Here is a 25371-nt window from a genome sequence, read left to right as displayed (position 1 = left end):
ATATGCAAAAACAGGAAGCTGAGGAAAACGCATTTGAAGTTTGTCTCACACATAAGCACGCAGAAAAATCTTTTGTAGAATCAGCCTGTACGAGGTTTGAATCAACAATTTTTTTGTTGAATATAATCAACGCCGATTTTGCGTTGAAACAAACCTTGATTTTCTCAATTCCACAAAAGTCTTTTGTTGTTTTGAAAAAGCTGCTTTGACGTTTAGCGTTGATTCAACAAAAATCATGATTTTCAAATCAACAAAACGTTTTGTTGATTCAATTATGCCTTATTTTTCTGCGTGAGGCTACGTGTTAAGTTTTCGTGAAAAAAAACTGGATTTCCTCCTGAATTCTAGAACAAAGTACTGGATGTTAAAGGCTTTTCTGAAAGAGCACACGAGTTTGAACCAAACTGCATCATTAATTACTCAAAAACGATGAAAATGCATATGGGACTAGATATGGGACATTTATGCGATCATGGGCAGTGAAAGGTATGTAAAACACCGCAAAAGTTTTTGTCTCGAGCCGTCAATGGCTAAAAAGCTCGTTGTGTGAAGCTATAAAAAAATTAGCAATATGTACTAAAAAGCTAAACAGTGCTGGCCACCAGAGGCAAGCGAAAGCTTTGCACGCAAAATGTTTTCTCCGCAGAAACATAATTTGCAAAAAAATTAAAAAATGTTTGTTACAAATTTTGTAAATAATTTCAGATATATATATATATATTTTTTTTCATTGGAACTTGTTCAAATCAGTTTAACACTTGTAGCACCAACAGGGTCAAAACTTACGCGAAGCACCAAGGGGGTCAAAAAAGTTGGAAATGCAACTTCATCCGGCTGTATCTCGGCGAAAACTCAACCGATTTGGATTATTCTTATTGCATTCGATCCGGAAGAATGTCAAGAATCACCTCCAACAAGGTAGATCCAAAAAAGATGCGTCTACCTTAAGTTATAATAAAACATTTTCAACTTTTTTTCCGATGGTTGTATGAGCCTGTGAAAATGCATTTCCAACTTTTTTGACCCCGTTGGGGCTACAAGTGTTAATAATTTATTTACAATGAGTGCAAATTATCATTCGGAGTAAATAATTTCAACAAAAATCTGCCCAACACTGAATGAGCGTGCAGTCTGCCAGTCGGCATACAAATTTCCTAACCTCAAAAGAAGCGCCAATCCAAAACAACATTTAAACGTCAAACACCGCACAAACAACAAAAGTTTCGCAAAATCGTGCGGCTCCGTAATTTTGCGTAAAATTAGTGAAAATCGTGTCGAATATTCGTATTTTCCGGTCGTTTCGCTCCAGTGCCGTGATTCGCCGCCCGCTAAAATGGACAAATCCTTCGGAACGCTGTTCGGTCCGTCGAAAAACAGCTCGGTTTCGCGTTCGCGCCAATCCCTCGGCGGGTCGCTCTTTTCTACCGGCGGCGGCGGCGTCGGTCTTCGCAAGGGAGGCGGTCCTCCACTGGCCGGTTCCATTGGTCGGAAAGGTTCCGGACGGTACAGTTTGTCCACACGGTCGAATATTTCCACCCTTCAGGTGGTGGCAAAGTCGGACTATAATATCTTGGAATGTTACGGGTTGCCGTTGCCGGTGCAGGTCAGTGAGATCTTGACCTTTGCCGAACGGAGTGCGCCGGTGTCGATCGGTTACGGCCAGAATGGGTGGGCCTGGTTGGTGCACGGTCGCCGATTGCTGATCTGGCAGTACCGCGAGAGTCACTCGAAGGCGGCCATGGCAACTGGCGGGGACTTTCCGACGCCGCGGCGTGCCCTGGCCAGCCAGTGCCGGCAGTTGACGCTGCCACACTGCGACATTGGCCACAAAGCGACGCTCATTTCGGTGTTTATCGCCGAAGGGCACCAGATGGCGTCGTGTCTGGCCGTTTCCCCGGCCGGCGATGTGCGCTATTGGCCGTCGATTGCCCACGACGGGTCGAGCATGGACGAGTGTAACATTCTGGAGGGGCAGGAGTTCGAGGAGGTCGTTGGGCTGAGCAGCGGGAATTATCTGCTCGTGACGACGACCTGCAGTTTGGTGCAGCTGCAGATTCCGGCGCAAGCAGGACGGCAGTCGATCGTGGCGAGGTTGGTGAAACCACCGTCCGGATTTTTTGGGGGAATCGGAAAGAAGTTTGCTTCGATCATCATCGGGATGCACAGCATCCAGGAGAGGGAGAATGTGAGTTTTGCAAATCGCAAATTCCGTTCAAACACTAACATGCAATTTCTCTTTCTAGAAACTGATCAAAATCGCTAGCGAGAAGGTGTCCGCGCACGAGTGGCACATCACGGTCCTGGCGGACAAGTGGATCCAGCGGTGGGCCTTCAGTCCGAGTGGTGCCGGCGGCGAACGCTTCCTGTGTGAGGACGCCGAAATTATGCGTAAAATTCGGGACTTTTTCGTGCAGAAATTGTGGGCTCGGGACGCCGGCGGTGAAATCGAGCTGTGGCCGCTGGACATGCGTTCGACGGACCGTGGCGTGGTCATTCTGGCCGCGGCGAGTAATTTGCAGAGGACGCCGCAGGTGTTTTACGCGCTGTTGACATTCGTGTTCGAAGGGGACGGAATGGTGTTGAAGGAGAGTACGATGATGAAGTACAAGGGATTCTACAGCCGGGAACGGGAGGAGGAAACGACTGGATTCCGGTTCGTGGCGAACCGTGTGGTAGCATATGTCTACAATGAGAAAGTGATTTATCCCGTTAATCTGGACCGGGGAGCGGCAAATTCGGCAGCCAACAGCGAAAGTAGCAGTCCTTCGGAAGAGCTGGAAAAGATCGAGTTCAACGTCCAAGATGACGCTATTTTAGCTGCAAATTGTTTCCAGAACACTGCACTGTTCTTTTCCAAGATTCACGGCCTCGTAGTCGTCACTCCCTCGGATTTCGAACCGAACAGTGAAGTCTTCAACTCGTCCGTGTCTTCGGATGTGTTCAATCCGAACATATCGGTAAACGATTCCGTGTTCATCTCGCAGTCAATCTTCGCTCCAGCAACGACCAACGCCGGTAACTTGGTTCTGTACGACCTCGATCCAGAGGAGATCAGCAGCGCCGACAAGGACCACGTCAGCCAACTCAAAGCCGCCTTCATCTACCACATCAAGCGAAACATCCCCGCGTCCAACGAGATCATCAACGAAATTCTCCAATCTGCCGAGCAAAAGCCCCTGGACGGCACGGTTGACCAAATCGTCCTCCAAATCGCCCGCGACCTTGCCGAAGACATTCCGGCCGCTGATCCGCGTTGGGAAGTCACCCAAAAGCACGCCCTCGGATCTTCAACGTCGATGCAAATCGTGCAGCAACTGCGGGAAAAGAACATCGCCCTTACCCAGTTCATCGACTTTTTGCACGCGTCGACCCTCTGGGACAAACTGGGCGCATCCAGCGGCGGAGACGTTGTCCGCCCAACGGCCCACCTGCTCGGAGACATTGCCGAAAAGATCGTTGCTGCGATCGCGCTCAAATGTCTGCACGCCAGCCACGCTCGGATCATCGACGAAGCCATCGACCTGGTCCTGCGGGAGGGCAATCGTACGCCACCCTCGCCAAACCTCACCAACCAAGATCTGTTCTACGTGCAGGTCAACCAAATCCACGAAATCTTCAAAGTGTTTGCCGACCTCGTCGAAAGCTACATCCGCCAGGAGTTCACCACGACCCAGGTTCAAACGGCCCTGGTCGAGATCAACACCATCACGGTAACGGTGCTGCAGGAGGTCAGCAAGTTCCGCGAGGCAAAGGCAGACCTGTTTAACGTACGCGACGAACTGAACCGCCACGAGTGCGTCCCGTGGACGGCATCGTCGGGAAAGTATGGCATGAAGGACGTTCTGCTGCACATGATCAACAGCACGCTCAAGTACGGCATCAAGGGAAGTGGCGAGCCGGAGTTCAAAATCAAACACTACAAGCAGATGACCGAGCTGGTGGACTTTGTGCTGGACGGTCGCAAGCGGTATCTGGACAGCGTCGGAGACGAGGCGAAGCGGGCGGTGCTGCTGCAGCAGTACGAGTCGCAACGGAGCGATCTGATCTTCCCGTTGGGTGAGTAACGAACTGTAACCTTGTTGCTAATTGACAGATTTTCAACCGATTCTTTTAATCTCGCTCTAGTGGACGCGGAGCAGTACGAGCTGGCGGCAAAGTTGGCTGAAAAGTACCTCGACTTCCAGATCTTGGTGGTGATCTGCGACAAAACCAACAGCCAAGCCCGGCTAGACGAGTACATCGAGCGGTACAAGGAGCTGGACTTTTCGCAGTTCGCCATCAGCTGGCACATGCGTCAGAACAAGCAGGGCGACATCTTCCAACGATTCAAGGGCAATCAGGTGGAGTTGGCGCGATTCCTGTCGGATCACCCGTCGCTGGCGTGGATCCAACTCGTGTTCAACGGGGAGTTGGCCCAGGCGGCGGAAGTGTTGCTCGCGCTAGCCCAGAACGAGAAGGAACTGCTGAGCCGGAAGCGGGTCATGCTTTCGCTGTCCAAGCTGTGCGCGCTGGCCGCGGAGGGTGACTTTGGCGCGCAAATCGCAGAGATCAACTCCGAGGCGAAGCTGCTCGATCTGCAGGAGGAAATACCCGTCGATATCCTCAACATCTACGGTTACGACACCAAGAACGCCAAGGTTCTATCCCCGGAAGAAATCGTAGACCTCTACATCGCCGACGAGTACAGCAAATCGTCCGAGACCGAGTTTCGGAAGGCGCTCGAACTGCTGGACTTTGTCGAGGAACCGATGGAGGTGCGACACAAGATCTGGTGCGCGGCGATCCTTCGCGACAGCTGGGACAACTACAATCCGAACGCCCCGCTGGACACGATGCAGGGCATGATGTTCTTCCGGTTGATTGACCTGTGCTACATTCTGGACGGTGAGCTCGAGAACTTCCTCCCAGCGGTGGAGAACTTTCTCGGCGCGTCCGAACTGGGCGACCTGGTCGAGAGCAAATCGTTCCAGTATCTGATCAAGCTGGGCTACGAACACATCTACGACTCGTACAAGAAAAAGTGATCGGTCGTCGCGGTAAGTGTTCTTCATATTTTTACTGTTTCGAAATAAATTAAACATTTAATGTAAAATCCTGGCTGGGGATTCTGAACGTTAGAAAGAAATCCGTTATGTCAGGGGTTATCGAAGTATGACCCAGGCAGGCACACACACTCAGTCCAGGTGGAGGAGTCGTCTCCCTGGGTCCTACCTCGGTGGATTCGCTGGTAGGCAGTTGAACTCACAATCCAAAGGTCGTCAGTTTGAATTCCGGGGTGGATAGGCTAAGGTGTAACAAAGAGGTTTGCAATTGCCTCAACAATCAAGCCTTCGAACGGAATGTATGACAAAAGGTCGAATGGACAAAAGGTCGAACTTAAAAAAACACATTTTACCAAACAAAACTTTTGATTTGAGCCTAAATACACAAATAATGATAAGGTGATTTATAAATTTTCTTTAATTTCACTTCTATATTCTTAAAAATTTAGAGAACTTGCCCCCGGATTGTTGGAGGCTTTTTGAAAAAGGGGGGTGGGATAGAGGGGTTTTTTCTTTAAAAATATAAATAAATACGATTTTTTTTATTTTTATTTATACAGCTATGTTTTTGAAGTCAGATTTTTCTTAGGATCTATTGTGACCATGAAAGATAGATTGTAAAAGGATAGAAAACTTGCAACAATATTTAAAAAAAGCAAGACTTTTTCATTTTTCGAAACTATTTAAAGAATGGAAAAACTCGCAAAAACATTACGGCAGTCAAGAGTAAGTTGTTTTTAAAAATAAAAATAAACTTCCAAAATAGAAAGAATGAAAAAACTCACAAAAATATGTTGACAGTCAAGAATGGGTTGTCTTTGAAAATAAACTTCCAACAAATTTCAGAAGTTGAACTTTTTTTTTTCAAGGAATGTTTGAAAGACTGGATAAACTCAGAAAAATATTTTGACAATCAAGAATTTGTTGTTTTTAACAATAAAAATAGATTCCTAAAATATTTTATAAGTCGAACTTTTGTTTTAAAGAACTGCTCATGTATGAAAGAAGGGAAAATCTCACAAAAATAATACGACAATCAAGAATAGGTTATTTTTTAAAATAAAAATAAACTTCCAACATTTTTCAGATGCTGAATTTTTTTTTAAAAGATCTGCTCATGTTTGGAAGAATGGAAATCTGAGCATGAGCATGAGAGATCACCCATGGTTGCCCCTCCGTTGCTGAACAGAACCGTAATATCCTTTCAGCACTACTGGTCATAGGCTTCGACGATCTAGTGGTGTTTCCCTTATCAACAGCATGTATGAATGCGCTGAAAAGATAAAACACCATGATTGCCAAAACTAGATCAGTTGCGAATAGGTAACAGTCATTGGCCACCAACGGCGCCCGCCATGTCAGTTTGTAGACCTCGAGTTTAAGGGACGGGAATGTTAGTTAGCGCAGGTTGCTACTAGGGCAGCTGATTTACTCTGTGCTTACACCTCACGAGCGCCAGGAACCTGAAAATTGGTTAGTAGGATATGGTGTTTGGTCAGGATTCATCATAGAAGATGATGATGCGACCCAAAATCATAGTGTTTGTTGAAAGGTATTATATTTTATTCTCAAGGCAAGCAATCGGGTGCTGCGGATGAGACATTTCCCGTTTATCTGTTGTAAAGTTTTTAATGAAATGGTTTAATCTTAGACAGCCGGCTGTGGAAAGATAAAACCAAAATCATTTGTAATTAAAGAATGAAGGATTAAACAGTGTAACTTGTAAGTTGGGATGATTTCAGGAGTTTTAAATGATTGATTTTTAGTGCGGTATTGATTAACGAAGCGAACGACGAGTTACCATGTTTATCGAGCTCAAGTGATATGATTAGGTTTTGCTGCTTTTGCAATTATTTTACTGTTTTCAATATAAAAAAAAACACGCGTTCAATGTAAATAATTTGTCGACACGAATGCTTAAAAAACGCAAAAAAAAATCTGCCGAGACGACCAAAACTGTATAAAATATTATATCAACCGGATTATAAAACATTATTATTTTATGAATTAACAAAATCAAATCGTAATGAGTAATTAGAAAGTCAACGCGTTTGAGTTTAACGTCCGAATATGCATTATTTACGCGACGAGAATATTTAATTTAAAAGTAGTACTCATTCATGCTTCCTTACATTCATGACCAATCATACAATTCTTTAAATCCAGAGTTTTTTTAAAAGGACCTATAAACTATTGTCTTTCATATGTTTATAGGACCTATTAAAAAAAACTCTAGAAATGATTATGGCATTTCTCAATAGGGAAAATGTCAAAACGCTTAGCTGTGAAAAAAGGTCGCTTGCGTCACTTAGTCTTTTCAGGAAAGCTGAGAGGTTTTGCGTAACGTCACAATGTTATTTAAACTTGAAGCTTGATGACGAACTTAAACCAACTCAATTCCGAAACATTCAAAATCACAAATACATCCAACAAAGAACGAACTCACCAGCTTCAATGATCTCGACGGCAGCCATTGACATTTCGGAAGTACAACCTCCCGGTCACTCACGGTCACCGGCATCAAAGCAACCGCTTGCAGTGTGCCAAGCCACCAGCACAAACACTAGCAAACGCACATCCTCTTTCATGCAAACCGCCGCTGTTTTCTTCACAGCCTTGATCACATACCCCCCCTCCCCCCCTTCCCGTCACACATCTCAGCAGGCAAAGCAAGCAGCATCCTCCGGTTGGTGCTAAAGTGACGGCAATGTAGCTTCTTCCTCGTGTCATCTTGCGGCCAAATCATCCACAGCATTCACAGGATTTGCTACATCATCAGGTACCGGCCACGCCAGCTGTCAGCCGTCACACAACGTTAGGAACCCACTTGCGACACCAATACACACTCAAGCACTCACAGTTCTTCCCTGCTTTCTGCTCATGTTTGGAAGAATGGAAATCTTCTCAAAAACTGGTTTGGAAATTATTCTGCTTATTTAAAAAAAAAAGATCATTGATGAGCAGAGTGGCAGGTTGGTCGGATTTGTTCCGGAGAAAAACGCGTAGTTTATCAAAATAAACTGGAGAACTTTATTAAGCGCGTGCTTTTGTAACGGATGACGCAACACATTTTTTTGTTGTTGTTTTGCAGCTCTGACAGCTGCGCGTGAGGTCGACAGGGGGTTCGGCCGACTAGGTCGACTCGATGACGACTACAGGGTTGTTCATCTCAACACCCCCGCTCAATCCTGGGAGTCGTCATGTCCCGCACGATGCCACCGGATCACAATGATCAGCCCCCGCTGAATCAGCACACCCACGACATCCGCCTGCTCCAGGCCGATTACCTTCTTGACCTCGATGATCTTCCTTCGGTCTTCCTTCGCAGCAGGTCTCACCGGCTCCTTGCCCGTGTCCTGCTCCACTCGCTCGTCGATGCCTCGCTCGCATCTTCGGAACCTCTGTTCTCAACTTCTCCTTGATCTTCGTTGCTGCAGGGACGCAGACTTCCAAAAACGTTTCTGCCGCTCCGCCATCCGGCTTCCGCGCAGAACCAGCAGTCTTCTTCCTCGATACGTCAGGCTGCTCCTCGATTTCCGCAACAGGGGCGCAGTCAACTGCACTCAAGGCGAAGCCCGTGTACGCCTTCTTGTCCTGCTTCGGTTCTCGCTTGCTTCGGCCTCGTAGTGGTTTGGTTTTCTCCGCTTCGTCGCTTCCGCCCTCGAAGCATCCCTCCGGATCTTCAGGCACGCGACCTGGTCCACGTTCGTGTAGAACCAGCAGGTACAGCCTCCCCGACTGCTTTCCGATCGCCACAGTTCTCTCCTCCTGCTTGATGCTCACTGTTCCCGAACTGAACACCACCTTCAGTCCGCGCTCGTCCAGTTTCCGAACCGACAACATGTTCGCGCAGGCTTCCGGGATGTACAGAACGTCCTTCAGCGCGATCGGGATCGTCTTTCCGTCCACGGCTGAGGTCAGACGGATCACGCCACGATGCTCAGCAACGATTGACTTCCCCTTCTTGGCAACGGCGATTGTCACCGGTTTCTTCAGCGGCACGAGCTCCTCGAACAACTCACGATCTTTGGCGATGTGTTCCGATGAACCAGAGTCCACGATCCAGCTCACCTCCCGCAGCTCCGGAAGCTTCTCCACGCCGACGAAGCACACCTCGTCGTCACTCGACCCGTAGCGTGCGCTCGCTTTCGTCGCGTCGGACTTCTTCTCCGGACAGTCTGCAGCTTTATGGCCCTCTTTTTCGCAAACAAAGCACTTGAACGCCTTCTTCTTTTTCTGCTGTTGCGACTTCAGCGCACTCGTTCCCGAGAAAGCTGCTTCCCCCGTCTTCACACCGACCGATTCGCTGGAGTTCTTCCTCATCTCCTCGTCGAGTAAACGGCACTTGACGAATCAGCTCCTGCTTCAGGTGCAAACGTTTCGCCAAACTTTGCCGCTCGTACATCGCAGCCAGGGCCAGCCAAATCTCCCTCGGCGTCGACTTGTCCTGGACCTGCTCGACGTGGTCGTCATCCAGCCGCGAAAGCAGAAACGACCGGCACCGTTTCTCCTTCTTCTTCCTCTTCTCCGCCGCCTTCAACTTTACCTCCTTCTGCGCCGCCGTGTCCTCCTCCTTCACCTTCAGCTCCTCCACTTCCGCCGCCTCCTGCTGGATGCATTCTTCCAGCTCGTGCTCGTCCAGCACGGCCAGCATCCGGCACTTCCACGACCGGTAGTTCGAGCCAACGAAGAGTGGAACTCCCGCAACAACGCTGTTGGTCTCCATCCTCAATCCGTTCCACCAACTTCCAAACTTCACTCACTAAAACGCCGCGAAAAACAACTTTTCGGCACTCGCGCAACCTGGGCTCATAACCTGATGAGCAGAGTGGCAGGTTGGTCGGATTTGTTCCGGAGAAAAACGCGTAGTTTATCAAAATAAACTGGAGAACTTTATTAAGCGCGTGCTTTTGTAACGGATGACGCAACACATTTTTTTGTTGTTGTTTTGCAGCTCTGACAGCTGCGCGTGAGGTCGACAGGGGGTTCGGCCGACTAGGTCGACTCGATGACGACTACAGGGTTGTTCATCTCAACAATCATTACTAAAAGGATGGATAAACCAAGGATTAACTCACAGAAAAAAATCAGAATTGTTTGCAAGACATTTTTTTTTAGGGATTTTGTATAAGTTTATACATAATTACAATTATTTGTTTCATTTTTTCACATTCGACCTTTTGTCTATTCGACCTTATGTCTTTCGACCTTTGGCATTCGACCTTTTGTCCATTCGACCTTTGGCATTCGACCTTTTGTCCATTCGACCTTATGTATTTCGACCTTTTGTCGCACATCCGTTCCTTTTCTTGCTCTCTTGCAGAACTGCTGCAAAAGAGAGAGAGTTGCAGACAAGTACGGGAATGCCCTGCAAAAAAAATCTTTTTGCTGGCTGCACTGCCGCTCGAAGCTAGTCCGTCCCATATGTATTGTACGATCAGTTCCTAGCTGGACTCGGTCGCTCGAAACGACCGGCGACTCAACGACCGACGAAATAGGCGGCGGGCCAGATGCGGGCATAAAAATGTCAAAATCTCTTCCCCCCTCACTTCGTCTCACCATCCAGCTGCAGCTTTGTTGACAAACAAACGGAGCACGCGGTCGCATGATGGCGGCATCGAGCCAGAATTAGGGGTGATCATGTGATTAAAAATGAAAGTTTTTTCAAGAAAAATAATATTTTTCCGACCGAATAAAAAAATTGCGACCATGTTCAAACAATTATTCCTGATGTCGGAGAAGTGATAAAAAAGCAAAATTTTAATCCACAATTTTTCTACAAATTAATTTTTCACACCAACTGGGAATCCCTAGGTCCAATGATCGTGAGAAGATGCCAGAAAATCCAGCTACGAGCAAAATCCACAATAATTAAATTTTCGAATTTTTGCCAATTTTGAGGTAGGGGAGATGGGGGTAAGACGGCCACCCTAAGGGAGAAGTCTAATAAAATTTACACAACAGATTATTTTGATCTCAAATTACGTACATATTGTTCTACTACTAGTCCATTATAGAAATGACATAAATTAGTTAGTCTAAAAACCAATTTTCAATACTTTTCAGGAATTTTAAAAAATAATTGAAATCGTATATATATGAAATACGCGGGGTAAGACGGCCACCCATGTGGGGTAAGACGGCCAGTGCTATAAATTAACTTAATAACTTTGCTAAATCCACCCAAATTCCTACAAGGTTGGTTGAACAGACTTCTCTGAACATCATAACTATTTTGGTTTAAAAAATCAGGTTTCAAATGTGAAGAAAAATGCTGTTTAAAAATTTTCATATTTTGGCTCAGTGAATTTCATATTATTGCGACCACATTTTATGAAAAACTTACTACAAAACAAACACAATTTGATGCAAAATAATTAGTTTGTGTATTTTGATTAGAATAAGTAAATCAAAATTGTGTAAACAATATTAAATTAGCGATTTTTATGAAAAGTTTGATAGGATTTCATACTATTCAATGAGTTTTGCTATATCACAGTAAAGAATGTTTGATTTTGATTAACCCTCTAACGCCCAGAGCTGTTTGCTTATCGTAAAAATAGTAAATGGCTTAATTTTGGTACAATAATGCAGGAAATACTTTACTTTGACCCACAAACATCGAATTGAGGCAAAAAAGTAGAATTTGAAGTGGTGCACCAGAGCACCATCAGGAAGATGAGCAACTTTTTTTTACCACAAAATCTCGTTTTCTTCAAATCTATTGGTTCATTTGTTTGAAAACGCTTCGAAATGTGTTAAAAACTACTTATTCTTTGCTGTAAGACCATATTTCTGAAGTATTAACTACAAATTCTAAAATCTCTGCATTTTCAGGTTTCTTTGATTGGCTCCCCAAGTAACCATCCAGCACTAACAGAAATCATTAATAGGCTGTAAACCAGCATTCAACAGCTAATCTGCTGTAAAACAGCTAATGTGAGAGCAAATCAGCACTAAAGCAACTGCTCTAGCAATAGCTAAAATGCAGCTGATTTCGTGCAGGTACTAGCAACACTGCTTAATTTTTTCCCATTTTACTGGCAACACAGTAGAGGAGGGAAAAAGAAAGATTGATGAAAACCAAAACAAAATATTTCTAGCTCGCTCATCCCTCAATGAAACAAACCAGCTGAGCTGAGAAAAAAATAGACGGCTTTCGGTCGCAGTTAAGATTCCTTATTTTACCTGATAAAAACATGTTTATGCTGTTGCTGTTAAATTGCGGAGTAACTGAACATTCTTTGGAACAAAAACTTCTGCTGGACAGATTTCTAGAAGGATGGAAGTTGGCGTTCTTTGGGCCAGTTTGGTGTTCAACGCAAATGGCAATTGCCCCGTGGGAACCACAATGTCCCGAAGCGTGAATTTAATACAATCAACATTTTTGTTACAGTTCTCCGGACACTTTAAATAAATCTGTTCAAGACGATCTTATGATAAACTAGTTCGAGCGAAAATGAGATGAACCTTCCAGCAAGAAACAGGAACATTCAAATACTACTGAAACTGCGCCCGGATGCCACCACATATTTAGGCGTGACGGCAAAGGTGCATGATTCGACCAAAGTAAACATCAACAACACGTTCCTGGCATCAAGTCTCCAATACCAAGCATTTCATCAAATAAATTGTTCCTCCTCTCAGCCGTTTCCTCCAATCAGCTGTGTCGGTAAAGAAGATGTAAACAAACCGAAAATAGAACTGGGGTAGGAGGAGGAGAGAGAAAGAGATATCAACATTTTTGCATCTCATATTTTTTTGACGTTTTGCAGGGCCGGATCAACAACAGTAGGGGCTCAGCTCTAAAACAGAAATATAAAGTCCAAACTCAGCTGCAAATCAGTTGTAAAAGCGCATTTCCAGCAATGTCCGAAACAATTCAGCTGTTATTCACTGCAGGTAAAGCGCTGTTAGTGCTAAACAATTACTACTTTTAGTGCTGATTGGTTACTTGGGTCATTCAAAACCCACAAACAACCATTTTCATGAAAAATGAGGAAAATAATAAAATTATCGGTCTAATAACAATGTTTTGTCTTGTTTATGAATAGTCAAAACGTTTATAAACTTTTGTTTTGATAAAAATAAGCTATTTCTGTAATTTAGAAAAAAGTGCTCCTGAATATTTACCCAAGTAACCAATCAGCACTAAAAGTAGTAATTGTTTAGCACTAACAGCGCTTTACCTGCAGTGAATAACAGCTGAATTGTTTCGGACATTGCTGGAAATGCGCTTTTACAACTGATTTGCAGCTGAGTTTGGACTTTATATTTCTGTTTTAGAGCTGAGCCCCTACTGTTGTTGATCCGGCCCTGCAAAACGTCAAAAAAATATGAGATGCAAAAATGTTGTTATCTCTTTCTCTCTCCTCCTCCTACCCCAGTTCTATTTTCGGTTTGTTTACATCTTCTTTACCGACACAGCTGATTGGAGGAAACGGCTGAGAGGAGGAACAATTTATTTGATGAAATGCTTGGTATTGGAGACTTGATGCCAGGAACGTGTTGTTGATGTTTACTTTGGTCGAATCATGCACCTTTGCCGTCACGCCTAAATATGTGGTGGCATCCGGGCGCAGTTTCAGTAGTATTTGAATGTTCCTGTTTCTTGCTGGAAGGTTCATCTCATTTTCGCTCGAACTAGTTTATCATAAGATCGTCTTGAACAGATTTATTTAAAGTGTCCGGAGAACTGTAACAAAAATGTTGATTGTATTAAATTCACGCTTCGGGACATTGTGGTTCCCACGGGGCAATTGCCATTTGCGTTGAACACCAAACTGGCCCAAAGAACGCCAACTTCCATCCTTCTAGAAATCTGTCCAGCAGAAGTTTTTGTTCCAAAGAATGTTCAGTTACTCCGCAATTTAACAGCAACAGCATAAACATGTTTTTTTATCAGGTAAAATAAGGAATCTTAACTGCGACCGAAAGCCGTCTATTTTTTTCTCAGCTCAGCTGGTTTGTTTCATTGAGGGATGAGCGAGCTAGAAATATTTTGTTTTGGTTTTCATCAATCTTTCTTTTTCCCTCCTCTACTGTGTTGCCAGTAAAATGGGAAAAAATTAAGCAGTGTTGCTAGTACCTGCACGAAATCAGCTGCATTTTAGCTATTGCTAGAGCAGTTGCTTTAGTGCTGATTTGCTCTCACATTAGCTGTTTTACAGCAGATTAGCTGTTGAATGCTGGTTTACAGCCTATTAATGATTTCTGTTAGTGCTGGATGGTTACTTGGGTAGTTGCTCATATGCCTAGGTGGTGCTCTGGTGCACCAAATGAAAAAGGTTGAAAAACACTTAAAACCGGTCCAAACTCACAATGTTATTCACAGGGGTTCTTGTCCAAGGTTCAAATGATAGCAAAACATTTTTTGTTTCATAAAATTTTGTGTTTGGTATTTTTTACGGGCTTTCGAAAACAGGTCTTATTTATTTCCCTAAAATTGGCCCATTTTTGTTTACATTTCACACTGTAACTTTGCTTGTGCTTAACCAAATTTGATGAAATTTGGGGAGATGTTAGTATACATTCTACATGAACACCTGCAACTTAAAGCATCATGAAAAGTTGTGTCAGTTCCGAGATATTTGAGTTCAAAGTTTTGGTGCTCTGGAGTAACCATGGGCGTGAGAGGGTTAAAAATGGATAGTTTTTTTGAAAATGCTTTTCTTTATCTACAAATATGTCTTAATAGTCAAAAACCGTCAAAAATATAACCTATATCAATTAAAATCTACAAATTATGGGTGGCCGTCTTACCCCCGGAGGAGGTGGCCGTCTTGCCCCCAAATAAATAATTTTTAAAACAATTTTTGTAAATAGCTCAACGCATTTTCTAAACTTTTTCGAGGGACATAATCTAGGGAAAACTTCAATTTAACATTAAAAAATATTTAAAGACAGGAAAACATATTGTTATCTAACAAAATGCCTAAGTTGTAATTCATGAAAATTACATCCAGTTTCAAGTTCAAAATTATTTGTTTATTTTGAGCTATTTTTAAACTATTTCAAACAATATTTTTGGCAAAGGTGACTCCATATGCATTATTTAGCATGAGGAACAGTATTGCTAAACATTTTAGTAATATTCATTAGTATACTTAGTAAAACAGTGGGGTGGCCGTCTTACCCCGCCTGGCCGTCTTACCCCCAGCTCCCCTAATGATGCAGTTTGGTTAGAAATCATGTAAACCGGAGAAAATCCACTTTTTCGTGAAATTCTAACACGTAGTCCTATGGGCGGGACAAATTTGACATGTGTTATCTCGGCTTGCTGTTTTTACATATGGGACGGACTCGATTCGAGCGGCAGTGCTGACATTTTGCAATTCTATAGATACGGGAATAAACCTATTGTGTTTCTGGTAAAAATAATGACAAACGTCAAAAACGAAAACAACGAGGGGTCAGTGGATGTTAAAAGGAACGGCTGTTTGTCTGTTTGTCAGAGTATAATACCTTCTTTATTTTTGCCGAAAAGCCTTGTCCTACCAATATCTTCCAAAGTTCGTTTCTTTGGTCTGAAACGACCCGCTCGAAAACCGCACCGGTATTCGCCGCCTAATGCCTCAGTCATCGGTCTCAGCTTGCTCCACAGGATTCGGGAGAGTACTTTGGCAAGTACACCCGGGTACACTCGTGTGATATGTTAGTGATTGCTCAAAGAAGAATTGCTTTGTGCTTGTGTGTCGTTTCAGGGGAAAAGATAAATGAAACAAGTCGCAATTAGTTCCTCACACTAAAGTGCACTCCATGTGCCGAATTTTTATTCAAAGGGGGATTATTAAAACTTTATACGTGTTTGCACTTAAACAACATCATCTAGATTCTAGAAAATCTTCACATTGAAATTTAATGCTATTCTTACAATTCACTCCACTGTTGCCTTATTATGTAACACTCCTCAAGGAGCTTGTATTTCACTAGTTCGATTCGTCTACGAACGGTACACAGTTCAATGTTGTTTTTCATGAAAATAATAATATATGTATTAATTTACTTAATATCAACTAATAAGTTCGTACGCGTTAGATTGCAATGATTGATTTTTAAATCGAGTGTCCAAAAATAAGCCTATCGATTCAGCATGGGAAAGGATGCGTTGAGAATGAGAAAATAAGAAATTATAAATTAAAACTTACACTCCCTCTGATTCTGCTGCCTCCTTCCAAGCCTTACCACCCTAAAATGTTTCAATTGAAATATCTGTCCCTCTTCGCGGCGGAGGCGTCGGCGGGACCGTTGCACGTGGCCACTCTCCCAGAGACACCATCTCCATCTCTTAGCTCTCGTATAATACAAGGTGCGCCGCCGCCCGGTACTATCACGTGACCGCGGTCGTGGACGACACGATCGCGTTGCCGCTGCTGCTGCCCGCGATCTTCCGCTTCGCCACCGCCTTCTTCACGTACGCCATGATCAGGTTCTGGATCTTGACCGGGTTGATCTCGCCGGACCGGCTGTGGCAGATCTGGAACGAGTAGCAAGTGAAACTTAGTTTGGCTGGTTTTTCGTTTCGTTACTTCCGAGCTTGCAGAACACTCCAGGTGACTCCAGTGTACCCTCTCATGCCCACATTTTTTTAAATTTTCTCTTGTTCAGGAGGTCATTTTGAACACCTTTTGTCCTACAAAAACTTTGTGGTGACTATTGCATTCGATCGTAATTTCTCGATAATAAGATTACGATCGTAATTTATCGATAGTAGATTGAGATCATTCGATCGTAATAGGGACGTGGCGTTACATCGTGCTGCCATCTGTTTTGCCTTCCTCACTGAGGTAAGGCTATAATCCTGCTCTAAAAATGAACTTTGTATAAAGACGTCGTAGACCCACCTTCATGTATACATATCGACTCAGAATCTAAAACTGAACAAATGTCTGTGTGTGTGTGTATGTGTGTGTGTATGTATGTATGTGACCAACAAACTAGCTCATGTTTCTCGGCACTGGCTGAACCGATTTGACCCGAACCTGTTGCATTCGACTTGGTTTAGAGTCTCATAGATCGAGTTTTATACAGATTGAAGTTTCAATAAGTAGTTCAAAAGTTATGTATAAAAATGTGTTTTCACATATATCCGGATCTCACTTAAATGTATGTAAACTATGTCCGGGTCCACCATCCGACCCATCGTTGGTTAGGTTATCAAAAGACCTTTCCAACGAGTCCATAACATTGATGATCCGGCAACTCTGTCTCGAGATATGGCCACTTAAGTGATATTTATGTACTTTTTTATTCCGGATCTTAAAAATAGATAAATTTTTTGTACAATTCCATCATATCAGCCATTGTTGGTAATAAGGGAGGAAGGCTCCAACCACATAGGTGGATTAAGTTAGTTTTTTTTAAGTGCTAGAGTGGAAAAGTGCTGAGTCATCCTCTTAAAAATAGACGGCGTCCTATCTCGCCCAGCAAAATAAAGTCGACAAAGTTGTTGGTTTCGATGGAAAAAAATTAAAAAACGTTGTCTAAAAAAAGCGACGCCATCTTCCTATTTTTCGATCTTTTTTTTTTATTCATAACTTATTTTTATTAGGTCCTTTTAGGTGCTGTGACCAGGTTGGGACCGAGGATCGTTAAATAACTAATATATAACAAAAAAAAACAACTCCTTAAACTCCATACTTGGAGATTATGTAACTGACCAGGGTTACTTGGTCCAAGCGGGTCTTACAGGCCTTGAACCTGCCGATGTACTCGGAGAAAATGCCCCACAGCTCAGCCGAACTGTAGAGCACCTCCCCGGCTTCCTCCTTCGTGGCTCCACCGTCTCGGGAGCCACTGCTTCCTTGGCTTTTTCCTGCTGGGCGAGGGCGATCCTTCGATTTTCCGTCCGGAACTGCGCCCGACAGCGGAGGGAACTCCGCCGGCGTGAACGCCGGAACTGCTGGACTCTGCTTCTCCGCCTTCCTTGCCGGCGGTTTCGGTTTCGACGCCTGCTGGCGCCTCTGGATGAAGTCCGCACGCTTAGGGCAGCTGCGGTCCGTGGCTTCGTGGGCTCCAGAGCAGTTGGCAAACCGCTTTGGCTGGGCTTCCTGGACTTCGCACTCGTCCGTCTTGTGGGGACCCCCACAGTTGTTGCACCTCCCCTTGAGGTGACAGTTCCTGGTTCCATGACCCAGCTGCAAGCAGTTCCTGCACTGGGTCACGTTCGGCCGCTTGTTCCGGTAGGCCTCCCACCGGATGATAGTGCTTGCCACAACTTTCATTGCAGAGAGCTTCTTCAGATTGGTGTATCCCTTGGGGAAGACCACAATGTACGGAGTTTCGTCCACGGTGGACTTTTCCTTCCGCTTGATGACATGAACCTCCAGCGCGTCCAGCTTGAGATCCCTTTCAGCAGGTACTTAACCTCGTCCGGTTTCAGTTCATCAGGTAAACCACGAAGAACTACCCGATGATTTCGTTCGCTCCGCCGATCATGGGTGTAGAATTCCACTTTCTTCTTCTTGAGGAGCTCTTGCAACTTGTCAAAATCTTTGACAGAGAAGCAGGTCACCTTGGTTCCAAATCGGGTTAGTTTGTAAATCGGGTTGAAACCAAATTTACAACTTTCCACTATCGCCACGAGCTTGTAAAAATCCGTGGTGTTCTTCACCAGCAAAGGTGGTTGCTTTTGTTTACCTGCCGACTGGCCGGGTGGTGGAACCGCCGGGGCGTCCCCTCCTCCTGCTGGGCTGGCATTGTTGTTGTTTTTGTTATCCGCTAGCGGGCTGAACTTGTTGTTGTTGAGCAGGGTCTTCTCAACTTTTTCTCCTTCGATGCCGATTCCAGTGACCTCGCTGGACTTCTTCCGCTTCCGATTCCCGCGGACGGGACGAAAATCTTCCTCCTCGGAGGATTCCTCCACCTCCATCTGTCAAAAAATTCCAAGCACGCGAGATGACAACACGAGCAAAACACGTCTTAACTTGTCGCTGGCTGGCGACTGAATGAATGATTTTTCGATCTACCATCGACAAATTACGATCGAGAAAATCTGGATATGGGGTTGAAGCTCGTTTTTTAAACTTTTAAAATCATAATTTTCAGAAATTATTTCAAAAATTTCAAAGATTACAAAAAATTCAGAAATTTTAAAAATCTCAAATTCAAAAATTTTAAAATAAAAAAAAATCAAAAAATTTCAAAATTTTACTTCTTTAAAAAAAATCAATGCTTACTTTTTTTTAATTTTAAAATGTTATTGGATAGATTTAAAAAAATAAGTTTTTTTTCATTTTCATATTTTAGGGGAAATCTACCCATTTTAATCCTAATAAGCGGTCGTGTTTGAATGATGCTGGATAATCTAGAGTCTCCCTTGAATTTTACTAAAACCAAGTACACCAACGAGTAGAGCAAGTTTTTGTGAACATTTCTGTTTATTTTCACTTTCACTAAAAGTTATTCTATTTCTTTACCAAGCATTTAACAAAAAAAAATCCCAAGGGTATTCTAATCGAGCCGAATGCATTGGGCCACGCCCATTTTTCAAATATCGGCTTAGTTCTTTTTTCTTCCAACACTCTGTCGAGTGTTGCCATTTGCGCTGACAGTTCAAACGAACACTCACGAAAAGTGGCATTTATAAGGAAAGTTTCCTGGCATCGCTGGCTGTGCTGCTGGTGGTGTTGACGGCCAGCCTTTGTTCTTTTTTGCCTTCGTCTCTCGCTCGGTTTTCTTCAGCCTTCGATTGGAATGCAAAGTGAAAATTGAAACGTCAAACGACTTGGCGCGTTTGTTTTTTTGATGGCGCTTGCTAATTTATTACATTTTTCGGGATTATTATTCAAGTGAGTGACCAACTAATGTGCAAAAGAACATGTTGCCGGTAGTTGGAAGCAATTTCATATCTTAAGCGCCGTGAAAAAGTAAGCGAAAGTGAAAAGTTAATTTTGGCGATATTCATTAAGCGTTTGAGGGATTCTCGTGTGTGTCACTGTGTGTGCCAACAAAATGATGAGAAGTGGTCTCGCAAAATACAAATTATGATCAAAAGTGCATTAAATGTGATCTTTTTGGCCAGTAAGTGGCATACATTTGCGTGCTTACTCGAGGCGGTGCTGTTGCTGGTAAGTTTATAGCCCAAATAGTATTTTTGGAGCTTTAATCGAGCATCAAACTCTCCATATGACGAAGATAGGTGTTTGATTGGAAAGGGTAGATTTCCCCTATTTATCTAAAAAAAAATTTTTGAATTTTTGAAATCTTTAAATTTTTTAAATTTTTGAAATTGTTAAAATTTGGAAATTTTCAAATTTTTAAAATTCTTGATTTTTTTTGTAATTTTTAAAAGTTTGAAAATTTTGTGATTTTTGTAAATTTGTTAATTTTTTTTTAATTTTTTTAAATCATTGATTTTTTTTAAATTTCTGAAATTTTTGAAATTATAAAAAATTAAATTTAAAAAAATTTAAATTGTTTGAATTTTGTGATTTTTTTAAATTGTTAAAATCTCTGAAATTAAAAAAAAATAACAAATTTTAAAATTTTAAAATTTTTGGAAATTTTAAAAAATGAAATTTTTTGATGTTTTGAAATTACAGTGAAACCATTAACATTTAAATTGTATTAAAAGGCGTAAAGACATAGCATAGCACAATACTGGAGTTTTTTTTTGAAAAGGTCCAATAAACCAAATTTCTAGTTTTTGCTTTTTGGGTGTTTTCGAAACCGCTTTGAGTCAGGGGTATAAAAAAACACCCAAAAAGCAAAAACCGAAAATTTGGTTTATTGGACCTTTTCAAAAAAACTCCAGAATACAAAAACTACTGCATGCTTATTTTTACATATAGTATAGAATATTTTAGTGAAAAACACAGTGAAAGTTGACCCAAGAAAAACATATATTTAAAAAAATATATATTTAGTTTTTTATGATTCTAACAACATAACTTCCATAAATTTTATCAAAGTTTGGTATAAGTTTTATGTTTCAACAACATATTTCATCCTTAATTATATCATAGTAGGCAGTGTTCATTATTTGAATGGGAATATCCAAATATTTTGGAAAAAGGCACTTTTTATTTTATGACATTGGGTATATCTCGGCTTATATTCAACCAAAATTGGTACTTTTTTATGGAAATTGATCAGAAAATTGTTCTCTACAATGTGATTGATTCGAAAATGTTTTAAAATGTCATGGTGTATTTGGGGTTATTTCAAAGAAGGCAAGAATTGTGGTAGATTTGGTTAGGCAACTTTTTTATTTAAGGCCAATTATTAGTCAGATATGTTATTTAGAGTCTCTTGAGGCATATTCATAAGAAATTGGATGGATATGAACATGATCCCATCGATTTTCATCGATTTTTCTGAAGAAAAATCCTGTAAAATCGAAAAAAAAAATCTTCAAACAAAAAAGTTGCTCTAGACCCCCCGACGAAATATTTCACCGGACCCTGGAAAATGTCGGTAAAGAGCCCTTCTTTCATGGTGCCAAATATCAGACTTGCCGAATTTTGTATCTTAAGTTTGTTCTAGGAAACACACCGTGATTCAAATTTTACTGAAATTGAGTCGCATAACTCGATATTGATGTAAAAAACAAGAAAAGAAATAAAAAAGAATCGTGGTTCAATAATCCGAAGTCCCATACAAACCTTCGGAATATCGAAACATTGGATAATCAAGTATGGACTGTAGTATAATAGTGCAGCGACCTCAAATTTAAATCATTAAATTTGTCCAGTTTTCGAACCTCACCACAGTTCTGACCATGCGCGCTTACGCAAGCATAAATAATATTACCCGTCGACTCGCGTTGCGCGACAAATAATTAAGCTTATGTACAGGTGTGGATCATGAGTTATCCTCACCTGAAAAGCCCTTTATTAAATTTCGCCAATTGTTAGGCAATCAAAAAAATGGTTAAGCTTTCAATTATGAATGTGCGATGTTTTTCCACAGGGGAAATTGAGGGTGTGGCTTAACCAAATTCATTGGCATGTTCGTTCAATGGAGAATTCGACCTTCTCATTATTGACCAACATTTTTGAGAATGTTTTAGGAACATAATTTTGATATTCCAATAACATAATTTAAAGTTTCACGACAATGGTTCGAACCCATGACTTCCGATTTTGAGGTGTACTCACTACACCATACGGAAAGTCATGAAGAATTGCAGAGGTCTGCACAATTTAATTCATGAGGTTCATCGATGCTTCTCATCGGAACGGACAACTTTTAGTAGAACAAAATTTAGTAGAGTTTTCGGGGACTGACTATAAAAACCCCAAAATTCTTGAGGAGGGCAGTTAGTTTCCAGAATTAGTTCCAGTCAGTTCCAGCCAGCTCAACTCCAGTCCAGTTCCAGTTCCAGAAGACGCCCCTGACCAGCCAGACCCGCCAGCAGCCACCAGTAGCAGAGGCCCCAGTCCAGCCGGACTTAGCGGTGGAGGCCGCAGTCCGCCGGGACTTAGCCGCTGTGAAGAGTCCGCCGGGACTTAGCCGCCGTGAAGAGTCCACCCGGGACTTAGGAGTTCGGGGTCTGGCATGGCTCGGCGCAGAGTTCTGGAGGACAAGTCTTGCTTCAACATAGAGAATTGGTTCGACGAAGATCTCAATTCAAAGTGATGTGATCGTGCGCGTATAAGTTGACAAAAATGTAATCTTTAAAAAAGTGTAATATACAGATAAGTGAAGTTTACTGATCTGTTTTGACTCTACAAGTAAATATCACAAAAATCCTGAAAGCCTAAACCGCTCGGGCCGTTCAATAGTTTGCGAGTTTGGCAACGAAAAAGTGCGAGTTGGTTTGTTTGTTTGCGGTAGTGTAATGGCTCCTTAACTCCATCGTACTTCTAATGGTGGCATATCAGCACTTTGACGTTCATTTACGGCTCATTAAGCGTTTTCAACTGAACAACATTTTCACAAAATATGTTGCCCAAATAGTAAAAATCTGCAATTTGCATGGAGTTGGGAGTACGTGCTTAACCTATGCCAATATCCCCTACTCAGAATAGATGCAGGCATCCCATCAATCGAAGGCCTGGGGTAACATCCGAAAAATGTTTTCTAATGGTTTTTAAAAACCACGAAACCACAAAAAAAACTTACCTTCGGAACCGATTTCTTCATGATGGTTTTGTACTCTTCCTTGTTGATGAGCTTCTTATTGAAGTGTGGCTTCAGGAAGATCTTCACCTCCTCGATGATGCGATCCTGCCGCTGGAGCTTCTGGATGAGCTGCAAGGAAAGATGTGAGTCTGTGGGCAACCAGCACCTGCATGTTGGTGGGAAACTTACCTTCTCCTTGATCTGCAAATCAACGGCAGAATTCGGCATGTCGTCCAGCATCTCCATGGTCACTTTTTGAGCTGTTGAAATAAAGAAGCGTTAGTAACAATTCGGCAGTTCGTACCAAACCGTACTCACGTTTGTACATTTCGTCCACCAGCTGGACGGCCTCGTTGGGGCGGCGCAGGTCGCCGTACAGGGTGTTCTTGTCGTTGCCAAACACCCGCCGCAGGTTGTCCACCGTCAGGGCGATCGTCTTGGGCTGTTGGGATGAGCTGTTGGTGGCACCGTCCGCCGACGGAGGATCAAACATGTGATCGTCGCAGTCGCTGGACCGTGGCGAGTACGGCGAGATGTCCCCGTCGTCCAGCGGATCTTCCCATCCGCTTGGCACCGCTGCGTACGGTTTCTTGGCGGGGGTTGAGCGGAGCGCTTTTTGCGGCGATTGTCGGAAGGGTTGCCGAGGGGTGAGTTGGTCCATCGGTGAGGATGGGTGCAGATCGAGAATGCCGTCGTCGGCGGAGTTGAGATCGGGCGAGGCGATTTCCTTCGCGACTCGCTGCCTGTGCTGGTGGTGGAGGTGGTGCTGGTGATGATCCGGATAGCTAACCGTCGAGATGCTGCCCATGTTGACGCCGGATGCGAGCGAATCCATTGGAGATTTCGTGGGATCGAAGGGGTCGTAAGATTCGGGGGATTTCGGAGCCGGCTCTGGAGGGGTGTTTGGTCCCACCTGCTCGGTGCCGGATTTGTTCTTCTTTTTGCCACTTCCGCCGGCCTCCTCATCGCTCAGCACGATGACCTCCTTGGGACTCGAGATGACCTGCTTTCCCGGTGATCGTTCCAGGTCGATTATGGCCACCGGTTTGATGCTGTCGTCCAGCTTACGAATTCTCTTCTGACTGCTCGAAGGAAACTCGTCCTCCAGCTCTTCCTGCTTTCTTCGTTCCTCCTTGAGCTTTGCCCGCTTCGACTTCTTCTTTTTGGCCTTCCGGTAAGCCTTGTACGCATCGGCTTCCGCGCCAGCGCCAACAGCCTCGTCATCGAAGCTTACGCTCACCAGAATGTTCTGCCCGGACGAGAAGATCTCCTTTTGGGCGGCCACTTCATGCTCCGGCGGACAAATCCGCTCTTCCAGGATTTCCTTCTTGCGTTTCTTTTCCTTCTTCCGGTGGCGACGTTCCCGGTCCTTCTTTTTCTTGTCCTTCTTTCGTTTCTTCTTCTTCACAACCACAATCTCCTCCTCGACCTCCTCCTCCTCCTCTTCGACCTCTTCCTCGACACTTTCCTCCTCGCTGGTCACCTCGTCGTAATCCGGACTAGCGTTCCCGTCGCTGTCCATCTCGACTTCGACCTCCTCCTCGACGTAGATGCTGCTGCCGGAGCTAATGTTGCTCAGCACTGGGCTGGTCGGGCTGCGGTGCTTCCGCTTGCGCTTGCGGTGCCTCTCCGACGGCGTCGGACTTTCCGGTCTCACCACCGCTTCAGCGGCCACTTCAATCACCCCACGACGGTCACGCTGCCACGGTGACTCTGTCCGGTGGGAACACTCAGCAACCGCTGGTACCGGTTGCCGTTCCTCCTGCTGCAACTCCCGGTGCTGATGATGGTGGTGGTGGTGGTGGTGGGGGTGCGGGTGTTGATTTCCAGGATGGAAGTTCCGATCCGGCGACCGAAAGGGTTGTGGCTGCGGATGTTGTGTCCGCTCGTGATGAGCGTGAATGTGCGGCGACGATACCAGCGCCGGACGGTGGTCGAAGCTTGGTCGTCGCATATGTCTGCGTCCGCGGCTGCCACGAAAGTTGCCACCGCCGAATCGACCTCCTCCTCCTCCGCCGTAATCCGGACGACCGCGCGCACGGTACTGGGGTCGCATTGTTTCCGAACGGATCGCGATTCACGCACGGCGGTTAAATGTTTTTGTTTTGAAATGGCGTTGCGCTGCCGCTGCTGGAATATTTTGCTTTTCTTCAGGGCTTCGCTTTTGCCAGCTATCCAAACCCACCCTTCTCCGCGGAGTTTCGTTTGCTTTTTTCTTCTCTCTTTTTGCGAGTTTTGACAGCAGTGCGTTTGACGTTTTCAA

General features: G+C 43.9%; 2 protein-coding genes across 2 annotated transcripts; one reads left to right on the top strand and one right to left on the bottom strand.

Moving 5' to 3' along the window:
- Positions 1–1177: 1177 nt before the first annotated feature.
- Positions 1178–5088, top strand: LOC6037486 (nuclear pore complex protein Nup133). Its single transcript, XM_001847344.2, has 3 exons — positions 1178–2185; positions 2244–4056; positions 4126–5088. The coding sequence occupies exons 1-3, from the start codon at positions 1334–1336 to the stop codon at positions 5022–5024; spliced, it is 3564 nt and encodes a 1187-aa protein (XP_001847396.2). The 5' UTR covers positions 1178–1333; the 3' UTR covers positions 5025–5088.
- Positions 5089–15777: 10689 nt separating this feature from the next.
- On the bottom strand, positions 15778–25347 carry LOC6037485 (serine/threonine-protein kinase PRP4 homolog). The gene is made up of 4 exons (XM_038248362.1): positions 23427–25347; positions 23298–23368; positions 23109–23237; positions 15778–16518 (listed from the first exon to the last, which is right to left on the bottom strand). Exons 1-4 carry the CDS (start codon positions 25162–25164, stop codon positions 16372–16374), a joined length of 2085 nt encoding a protein of 694 aa, XP_038104290.1. The 5' UTR covers positions 25165–25347; the 3' UTR covers positions 15778–16371.
- Positions 25348–25371: the final 24 nt, after the last annotated feature.

Source organism: Culex quinquefasciatus, chromosome 1 (assembly GCF_015732765.1).
Source record: "Culex quinquefasciatus strain JHB chromosome 1, VPISU_Cqui_1.0_pri_paternal, whole genome shotgun sequence".
Lineage (NCBI taxonomy): Eukaryota > Metazoa > Arthropoda > Insecta > Diptera > Culicidae > Culex > Culex quinquefasciatus.
This window is presented reverse-complemented; position numbering and strand designations above follow the sequence as displayed.

Coding starts and splice junctions, on each gene's coding strand:
- LOC6037485 (XM_038248362.1), bottom strand. CDS start 25,164: ATGCGACCCCAGTACCGTGCGCGCGGTCGTCCGGATTACGGCGGAGGA. Junction 23,369..23,426: donor GGTGGACGAAATGTACAAAC/GTGAGTACGGTT, acceptor TTATTTCAACAG/CTCAAAAAGTGACCATGGAG. Junction 16,519..23,108: donor TGAAGAAATCGGTTCCGAAG/GTAAGTTTTTTT, acceptor TACTCGTTCCAG/ATCTGCCACAGCCGGTCCGG.
- LOC6037486 (XM_001847344.2), top strand. CDS start 1,334: ATGGACAAATCCTTCGGAACGCTGTTCGGTCCGTCGAAAAACAGCTCG. Junction 2,186..2,243: donor GCATCCAGGAGAGGGAGAAT/GTGAGTTTTGCA, acceptor TTCTCTTTCTAG/AAACTGATCAAAATCGCTAG. Junction 4,057..4,125: donor CGATCTGATCTTCCCGTTGG/GTGAGTAACGAA, acceptor ATCTCGCTCTAG/TGGACGCGGAGCAGTACGAG.